Source organism: Triticum dicoccoides, chromosome 5A (genome assembly GCF_002162155.2).
Source record: "Triticum dicoccoides isolate Atlit2015 ecotype Zavitan chromosome 5A, WEW_v2.0, whole genome shotgun sequence".
NCBI classification, from domain to species: Eukaryota; Viridiplantae; Streptophyta; class Magnoliopsida; order Poales; family Poaceae; genus Triticum; species Triticum dicoccoides.
Window position 1 is genome coordinate 550421648 of NC_041388.1, and position 9729 is coordinate 550431376.

The window sequence follows — 9729 nt, forward strand, 5'->3', positions numbered from 1 at the left end:
ATTTTTGGACAGTATAATTGATCTTGGTATGGTTTATAGCTTCCTGCTACAACTCTTACCATTGTCCAATCAAGTTCATCCATGTCAAACATTATCGACTTGAAACAGAGTAGTGTCAAAGGGAAGGTTTGATTGTACTATTTAATCGCTCATCAATTTCATTTTCTACTTTCTTCAGTTGGAAAACTTCAACCTAAAAAATTAATTGGTGGTCTATACGAAATAACACATCAGTTTTCTACTGATTTATGCCTCACTTTTTATTTGTCTCAGCAGATTAGAGTAATAAATTGATGGTCATTCTCTACTTTGTATTTGTATTTTTTTATGAGATTGATCCAAGAAAGAATGACATGTATGCAATACTCACTAAATTGTAGGGTTGTATAGCAAGGCTTATAGTCTCGAATTATTACTGTCAATTGTCTTATTTTATAAAGTATTTTGTTTAGTGAATATATATTCCAAAATTTCTCACGTACTGTGTCTGTAGAGGAAAAAGGACCTGATTGCAGGACACTAACATATTATTGGCTGTCAAAGCTCCGCGGTCGCTTACACATGTATATTATCCATGTAGTCTTGGTTATCTAGGATCAATTACAACAAGGCAGTTGGATATTTTTTTATAATGGTGACATATTTTCTTAATTTAATATACTTCCATCTCACTATGTTGATTTATTCATGCTATTTTGACGAGGATGGCATCGATGCCAATTCATGGCTATGCAAGGCATCAGTGCTTGATGATTCGTCATAGAGTGATGTGTTACTCGTTGGGGACTTAATTTGCAGCGGAAGCAGATGCAGTAACTCTGAAAACTAGATTATTTTTGCTCATATGACATGAACACAATGGGATATTTTCTGAGGGAGTTGATCATGCTTGCCTTTCCTTGAGCTCCAGCTAATCACGCTACCGCATATAATATCCATCGTAGCTATATAGATGTCGCCATCATTATGCTATTAGACATAATCTGGACTACTGCCTTAATTTGAAAAGGGTACAATATTATTTTCAGTTTGTATACCATTATGTAGTGTTGTAGCTTGGTTTATTTGAAATTTTAGTGTTCATGTTAACAATCACTAAAGATGATACAATTGTGGATGTAGGTTTCTATTAAAACAATCACTAAAAATGATAAATATGAAAGTGGTGACAGATTGTTGTTACCATGTGGATCTTAAGCTCCACCATTTCCTAATTTTGCTCTCATGTCCGCCTCTAGGTTTCTCGGCAAGGCGACGGTGTGCGAACCATGTGCGCCTGCCTAGCTGTATTGCGGCTCGCGGATGCGGCGGATGTGGCACATGAGTAGATGAAAGAGGAATAACTGAAGCCCCAATGCCTCCACACATTCTTGCTCCCTGACAATGGGAGTACTAGGTTGCAAACTCCTTTCCCTTCCCTTATATTTGCAATATGATGATGACTATAGGATGATAGTGTTGTTATGAAGGTGAGATGCCACCACAATGTTTCAGAGGCTCACATGTGTCAGTACTCATTAGATAGAACTTGTGTTGCAGTTTTTGTTATGTGCTTCTCTAAATTCTCTGTTGGCCATCGTCTATTTCTCCTGCATAGCTAGCCCGGTGCCATCTCAGAAGCTAAACCAAAACTTTTAAGATGCTTGTGTAGCAAAATGCGTTTCGAGAAGCTCATTTATCTTTCAGTTACTCTGTATAAAGTGTAATGTTCTATTTGGTTTTGGTTACCGGTGATGTCTAATTCTCCAGGCTTCTTAAAAATGATGGCTATGTACGTCCTGGCCTTCCCCCAACCTGGCCTTCTAAGCTCGAAACGAACGAGGAGGACCATGCTGATCTTTCGGCTGATGCAACTACTGTTGTTGCTGTTGCGCTATCCCTGAACCCTGATGGCACGCGCTCTCCGGGAATAAATTGTGCACGCGGTTGAGGGGGTGAGGAGAGGAGGTGGACGTCAAGCCTCAAGGAGAGCCGCTAGGTTCTGGTCCGCAAGCGGCACTATGTTGCTACGTGCGCATCACCATGAACGGCGTCTCCCTCACTGCCATTAGGGTCGGCGACGGTGCAGGGCTTGCTGACCCTGTCGCCGCCAACGCCACGGTCACAGCCAGCCTCTCGATTAAGAACCCCAACATCGCGTCATTCCGGTTATCGCAGAGCGGGACGGAGGTGTACCACGGCGAGCGGACGGTCAGCGTGGCGAACGGGCTCGCCGGCAGCGTCGGAGTCCAAGGGTCCTTGCGCATGAATCTAACGGTCGACATCCTCGGCGACCACCGGTCTGGTGCTCGACCAGGAGTATGACCTGACGACGTACACGGATGGACGGCACAGTGAACATATCTGTAAAACCAATCAGCAGGTCCTTCCATAATGCTACACCTACGAAAGCTTTACGTAAGGTTACGTGATGACTAGGAAGCGATTTGACGTGGCCGCAAAAGCCCGCCCACGCGCTGAGAGAAGGCTAATTAAAAAAAAAAGGATAAAAGATAAAGCAGTACGTGCCGCTATTCACGCAAGAAAAAACGGAAACAGAGAGGCAGCCCGTTTTTCCTGATTTGCCAGATCGCCCCGCCTGCTTTCGATCGCCGCCGCCTGCTGTCGATCATCCAAATTCCTCGAGGACTGGGAGGAGCCGAGGTTCAGTGTCTGCATCGTTCTTCCAGCTTTTCTTGGTCAAGTCAATGCATAGCTTGTGTGCCTCCGCTGTTTTTTAGTTTCTGTCAAGTCATCGGCACAGGGCGGCCTCTGCTTCTTCGCCTCCGTCGGCGCTGCGGCCGCCGTCTCGTCCATGATCAAGTTAATTAATAGCTTATGTGTTTCCTCTTATGTGCTACTCTTGCTCTTGGGTTCTTGTGAATGTTGGCATATTTCATCTACCTTTTATCATTTTTTATTGGATCAACGTCTTTGCATGTACATGTCGTAACATGTCCAGTACTGTTACTGATTTAATCATCTCGTTCCATTCAGCAGGAAGTTCACAAGTTCATGGTTAACATTCCAGCATTTAGGCCACTTTGTTACAGTTTTAGTTTTGCCTTCAAATGACAATAATTAATTTTTTCATGATTATAGGAATGGATGATGGAACGGTTGGTGTTCAAGAATCAAGTGACATGTGTATTTCAAGCGATGATGATGGCATTAAGCAACAAAATGAACGCAACGCAGAACTTGAACATGAACATAGCGAAGCTCAACCAGATGCATTAGTTGCAGAACCTGAATTGGGGATGGCCTTTGACACCGAGAATGAGGTGCGAGAGTATTACATCAAATATGCTAAAGCAAAAGGCTTTGGTGTGACGAGAAGAAGTTCACACAGTGATGATAATGGGCAACTGAAGTACCTTACACTTTCTTGCTCTCGCTATGGTAAGACTCAATCGAAGTCAAGAAATATGTTGAAGCCAAATCCAACAGCCGGGATAGGATGTAAAGCTAAAATTAATATTGCACGTGGTCTGGATGGGAAGCTTCATCTTTCAACGGCGATTTTGGATCATAATCACACATTGAGTCCACAAAAATCTCGGTTATTCAGATGCAATAAAAAGTTAGATTTCCATGTCAAGAGAAGGCTTGAGCTGAATGACCACGCTGGAATACGAGTAAACAAGAATTTTAATTCATTTGTTGTGGCAGCAGATGGTCATGACAACCTGACTTTTGGTGAGAAAAATTGTCGCAATTTTCTAGAGAAAACTAGAAGGTTAAAACTTGGTAGCGGTGATGCTGAAGCGGTTCGCGACTATTTTGTCAAAATGCAATCTGCCAATCCAAATTTTTTTAGTGTCATGGATGTTGATGATGAATCCCGACTTAGGAATGTTTTTTGGGCTGATGCCAGAAGTAGAGCAGTGTATGAGTCTTTTCATGATGTCATTACTTTTGACACGACATGTTTGATGAACAAATATGATATGCCTTTTGCTTGTTTTGTTGGTGTGAATCATCATGGCCATTCAGTGCTACTTGGGTGTGCTTTATTATCAAATGAAGATACTTCAACATTTGTCTGGTTATTTCAAGCATGGCTTACATGTATGTCAAACCGTCGACCAAAAGCAATTATAACTGATCAAGCAAAAGCAATTCAGAATGGTGTGGAAGAAGTTTTCCCGGAATCTCGATACAGATGGTGCTTATGGCACATAATGAAGAAGATACCCGAGAAGTTGGGTGGGTATGATGAATATGATCACATAAAGGTTGCCATTGGCAACGCAGTTTATGATTCATTGACAATTACAGAGTTTGAAGTTGCTTGGATGCATATGCTTGAGAAGTATTGTCTTGCTGATAATGAATGGCTCAAAGGGCTTTATGAACATCGACACCGCTGGGTTCCAGCATTTGTGAAAGATGCCTTCTGGGCAGGTATGTCTACTACACAACGCAGTGAGAGTATGAATGCCTTCTTTGATGGATATGTTAATGCAAAAACTACATTGAAGCATTTTGTTACCCAATATGAGAATGCTCTTCGTGATAAAGTTGAGAAGGAGAATATTGCTGATTTTAATTCCTTCTATTCAACTATACCTTGTATCACACGCTTTGACATCGAGAAGCAATTTCAGTCGGCCTATACAAATTCGAAGTTCAAAGAATTTCAAGAAGAGCTAACAGACATTATGTACTGTGATCGAAAGTTAATACAAAAGCAAGGGGCAATAGCAACATATGAAATAACCGAGGATGTGTTAATTGACAAGGAAAAAGGATGGAGAAAAGATATTGTGTACCATGTATATTTCAATGAGGAAGAGTTTGAAGTTAAGTGTTCATGTCGCCGCTTTGAGTTCAGAGGTATTCTCTGTAGGCATATATTATGTGTGCTCACTCACATGAAAATAAAGGAGGTTCCTCCACAATACATCCATGATCGGTGGAAAAAGAATGTGAAAAGAAAGCATAACTTTATCAGATGCACATATGGCGGCATGGAAGACACACCTGTTGCAAAACGCTTTGATAGATTGTGTGAATCTTTCTACCCAATTGCGGAGATAGGCGCCATGTCAGATGCTTCATGCAATTCTTTGACTGAAAAGCTTCACGCTCTCAAAATTGAGTACTCTAGCAACTCAATTTCTGAAAATGACAAGAATCAGGTTGGCACACATGAAGATGCGCCATCGGATGGGAAGACAACAAGTAAAACTATTCTAAGTCCAATACATGTTAGATGTGCTGGACGTCCTCCTTCATTGAGAAAGGAATCGAAGGTTGATAAGCTTATTCGTCAAGCAAACGATAAGAAGAAGAAAGCTGAACAAAGGGACAAGAAAAAAGTAGAACAGGAGAAAAAGAAAGCTGAACAAAGGGACAAGAAAAAGGCAGAACAGGAGAAGAAGAAAGCTGAACAGAAGGTATTGTTGCATATGTTACATTTGTTCATAAGCTACTTTTTTCTTCTTCTAAAAACTCACAATTTTTGCATTTATTTCAGGCTCACTCCACAAATTTAAACAACAAAAGGTGCAATAATAAAAGAAAACAACCAGAGGATGATATTGTACAACAAGATGTTATGGATTATGCGGTATCTAATTCTTGTTCTCCATTGTTCAACAATATTATTTTCATCTGTTCTTTGTAGTTAACAGATTTGCAATTTGAAACAGAGTCAGGAAGGTGTTTATTTGCAAGGTGGAGCTTCTAGTAGCATACCTGAGGTATCTTTGGATCTCATCTTTTTATTTATAGTACACTTGAGAAATCCATGTCGTTATATGAATTTATTTGGAGCAGGGATCATTTGAGGTGGGCACTACCACTGGCAACATAAATCCAACACCAACAGCTGCAATACCATATGGAGGTTCATCGACAATGGTTATGCCTCCAATTCTAGGAGAATATACAAGCATGTTGTTTCAAGTTCAGCAAGGATCGACTCCAATGTCCGGTCCTACAGAATTACACTTTGATGGAACTGGAGGGCTGAGCAATACGACGGACCAGAGTTAAACATGATTTATGTAATTTGAAGATGTTGGATACGAAAATTCCGATGCACTTGGCAATGTAATAGTTGAAAGGCACTCGTGCACTAGCGAGTAAACAAATCTATGTTTTATCATTTGATTTTTCCCCTAAAGTACTATAACAGAATAACAGATACAGAATTATTATACATTTGCAATTTTCATTGATATCTGTGTGGGTAACTCCCATGATTGATAGCTTCCAGTTTATCACACATGATTGGGAGCTTTCTATTCAAACTGTTTGTTTCAAGCATATGCGCACACATTACAAGCATGCTGGAGATTGTATGTCCTTCTTTTCATGTGCTTCAGGAATATGTAGTGTAAGGAGGCTTCCATGTCAACCTTGTCTAAATTGACAACAACTTGATACTCCCTCCGTAAACTAATATAAGAGTGTTTAGATCACTATTTTAGTTGTCTAAACGCTCTTATATTAGTTTACAGAGGGAGTACTTTTTATTTGTCATTTTGAACAATCAATGGCAGAACAATGGTACATAAGGATGTATGTTTCCTTTAATCTTTCCACAACTGAAACCTTGTATATTGATTTCATTGACACAAGGTCAGATCTTACAACAGCACCAATTCAAATAACTTGAAGTACAGTCTACAATCAACAAAAACTACATAAGCAATATCTATTTGGAACTTGCACATTCCAGTTTCGTCTCTTCTAGTGACACAAGCCTAATCTGCAACCTTCTCTCTTATGATTTGGTTAAACTGCACTTCATGTTTCTTGTCGAATTGCAGATAGTAGTAGGCTGGAGTGTCTAGCCGTCTATAGTCCTCTCCCTGCAAAACTGAACAAAATTCAGACTTTCACAAAATTCAGAACAAGAGATGGCAGAACTGCTAAGCTACCGTGTTCAATCTTGTACCTCGTCGATCTGGTCCAGCCGGGCGGGGCTGAGAACATCCACCTCGCCCCACTGCACGTTCAGGAGATCAGCTGGGAGGGGATGAGATCATCCAGGCCGCCACACCAAGAGAGAGTACGCCGCGCTAGGGTCGACCACAGCGCCGCCTCGCTGCCTCGGAGGAGCCGGCGTTGACGCTGCCGACGATGAGTACATCACCTCCCCACATCGCACGAGCCAGCAATGGCGCATCCAACGAGGAGGAGGCCGCTGCAGGGGATCTCGCCGCGTCGGGCCGCCGCAGGGGATCTCGTTGCGTCGGGCCGCTGCTGCAGGGGGTCCGATCTGTGCGAGTCCGTCGTCGCCTGGGCGTCAGGCCGCCGCTCGCCCAGCTGATCTGTGCGAGTCGGCCGTCGCCTGGGCGTCAGGCCGCCGCTCGCCCAGCCGATCTGTGCGAGTCGGCCGTCGTCGGGTGGTTGGGAGAGAAAGGGATGGGATTACCTTTTTTCCCACCGCAAGTTTTTCTCGTTCTCGCGCGGCCTCGTTTCTTTTTTCGTTTCCTTCTTTCTCGCGCGGGCTTTTGCGGCCACGTCGGATCGCTTCCTAGTCATCACGTAACCTTACGTAGAGCTTTCGTAGGTGTAGCATTATTGTCCTTCCCTCCCTCTGGCAATCATCGAGGAGGCTTCATCAAACCAAGACGCGTCAGGTGGAAAACCGGCTGGGTCACATCTAGACTTGGAGTCTGTTTGGGTTGTGGGTCGTATATATATGTAGGTATATAAAAAATGATCAAAGAAACGATCATTATTTATCCTCTAAAAGAATATCATTATTTTAAATCCCAGCCGTCAATCTTTGTGGTTAAAACAAATCAGCGGATATAAAAGGGTGACGTATGGAGAACTATAAAAGCTTCCGTCATTTAATATTAGGTGTAGATATAGATATAGATATGCTAGACCTATACATGGTAAAAAAAATTGTGTTATTTATGAATTATTTACTGGATAATCACGAATTGTCTAATTTTCAACAGTTTTTCTCTGTTGTGCGAAGATTTTTGCAATTGCTATAAGTGCTGCTAAGAATATTGCAATGTTTTTTCTGTATTATATAATGGCTATAATATCAATATGTAACTGTGCCAAGTAAGTAAAAATGTTTCTCGCTTGTGGGAAGAAAGAATGTTGTAATAGTGATTCATGTACAAGTTGGTTCACAACCACTTTTATTTGGTGCTACTGCTATGTGTTTTGGGGAGCCAACTATTTGCACAAAAGGATGTCGGATATCTAGTGAAAAATCAGCCAAAAACTATTCGAGTTGTCGAGCAAGAAGAAGCGCTAGTCCCACTCCCATCATCCTCGATCTCTCTCAGCATCCCGTCTCTATCCTCGTCGCTCCATTGCCACTCCGGCCGTGGCGCCACCGTCTCCCAATCCCAGAGCCCCTTGTCCCGTACATGGCCATGCCTGAGAAGCACCACGTCTCGCAGCGCTGTGCACACGCGCGTGAGGAACCTCACGAAATGCACCTGCCTCGGCGTCCCCTCGAAGCCACCTACCACCACCTCTCCTAGCCGGGAGTGCTTGAACTTCGGCGACGGCGCCCACCGGATCAGCTTACCGGTCACGACCCCGGTGCTAGAGTCATCGTCATCGAGATGAATGTGCATCATCTCGAGGAAAGGCGCGGCCTCCAGGATGTAGCGCGTCCACGTGATGTCCCACGATGATGGCATGTCCGCCACGAGCAACCTCTTCAGCTTGCTCAATGGCGGCATGTCGCCGAGAGACCGTAAGATCCACATGTCTGGCCCGGTGAACCGGAGGACGAGGTCCTCTAAGCTCGTGAGGCCGCTCAAGAATCTGCTGAGAGGGTGCATTTCCCGTACGCCATGCAACACGAACTCCGGAGTTATGGCGTCAGCGTCCACGTCGTGGGTGAGACTGAGGCGCGCCAAGCGCGGCACCCGGCGGAACTTGAGCTCAAGGGGAGCGCCCATACATGCCAGCCTCTCAAGCCTCGGCAGCGCGCGCAGCTCGATCATTCTGAGCGTGAGGCTGGTGAGCTCGAGGAACAGCTCTGTGATCCGCGAGCCGGGCGCGTCTATGGTCAAGGACCTCCCGTCGCACTCACAACCACATGACCTGAGGTGCAGCACCTCCAGAGCTGGGCATGCCCGGATGACAGACTGGTATACGCTGCCGCGCGTCGACCTCGGCATGTCTTGCAAGACGAGCATGGTGAGCGCATTGAACGCGTGTGCCGGAGCTGGCGACGGGTTTGCGTCCAATCTGAAGACGTGCGGGGCGCAGTTTGTGAGCTTTAGCCTCTTCAGCTTCACGCCGCCGCCGCAGTTGGGTAAATGGATGTCCAAGTAAGGGTGGGGGAAGCTGTAGCTCGGGGCGCGGTGACGTCCATCGGAGTTGAGGACGACGATCTCAAGGTCTTCTACTCCCCAGCGGCTGGTCATGCGCGAACAGGGGCGCGTCCAGTTCCATGTCGATCCGGCGAGACTGGTCGCCTCGTGAACTCATGGCGCTCGATCGATCGGTGCAACTATGGCAATCGAACAGGTTAGACTGAGATTAGAATCATTATACGGAGGCCGAGTTCGTGTGGGTTTCGGTTTCTGGAAGGAAACATTGAGGCCCGGTGGATGTGGACATTTCCATATGGACCAGGTCATGTTAGTTCGGAGGTTTAGGCTGGAATTTCCTATTGCACGCTCGTTGCGTCAAAGTGTCGCCGTTTCGCACAGACCTGGCGATCGAGCGATGTCATGGGCCGGCCCAGTGGTTGCAGCGTTTCTGGTTTTGGGAACCTTCTAGAGTTTCCCAGACGGTTTTTTCCGG

The 9729-nt window shown here is 44.6% G+C and overlaps 1 protein-coding gene across 1 annotated transcript; it reads left to right on the forward strand.

The window, feature by feature from the left end:
- Nucleotides 1-2022: 2022 nt before the first annotated feature.
- On the forward strand, nucleotides 2023-5982 carry LOC119299953 (protein FAR1-RELATED SEQUENCE 6-like). Its single transcript, XM_037577051.1, has 5 exons — nucleotides 2023-2284; nucleotides 3082-5381; nucleotides 5462-5554; nucleotides 5637-5687; nucleotides 5764-5982. Exons 1-5 carry the CDS (start codon nucleotides 2023-2025, stop codon nucleotides 5980-5982), a joined length of 2925 nt encoding a protein of 974 aa, XP_037432948.1.
- The last annotated feature ends 3747 nt before the right edge of the window (nucleotides 5983-9729 follow it).

What these genes read in the sequence shown, in the direction of transcription:
- LOC119299953 (XM_037577051.1), top strand. Translation starts at nt 2,023, where the DNA reads ATGAACGGCGTCTCCCTCACTGCCATTAGGGTCGGCGACGGTGCAGGG. An exon ending in AAGATGTTATGGATTATGCG is followed by an intron (nt 5,555 to 5,636) that starts GTATCTAATTCT and finishes AATTTGAAACAG; the next exon opens with AGTCAGGAAGGTGTTTATTT. An exon ending in CTTCTAGTAGCATACCTGAG is followed by an intron (nt 5,688 to 5,763) that starts GTATCTTTGGAT and finishes TATTTGGAGCAG; the next exon opens with GGATCATTTGAGGTGGGCAC.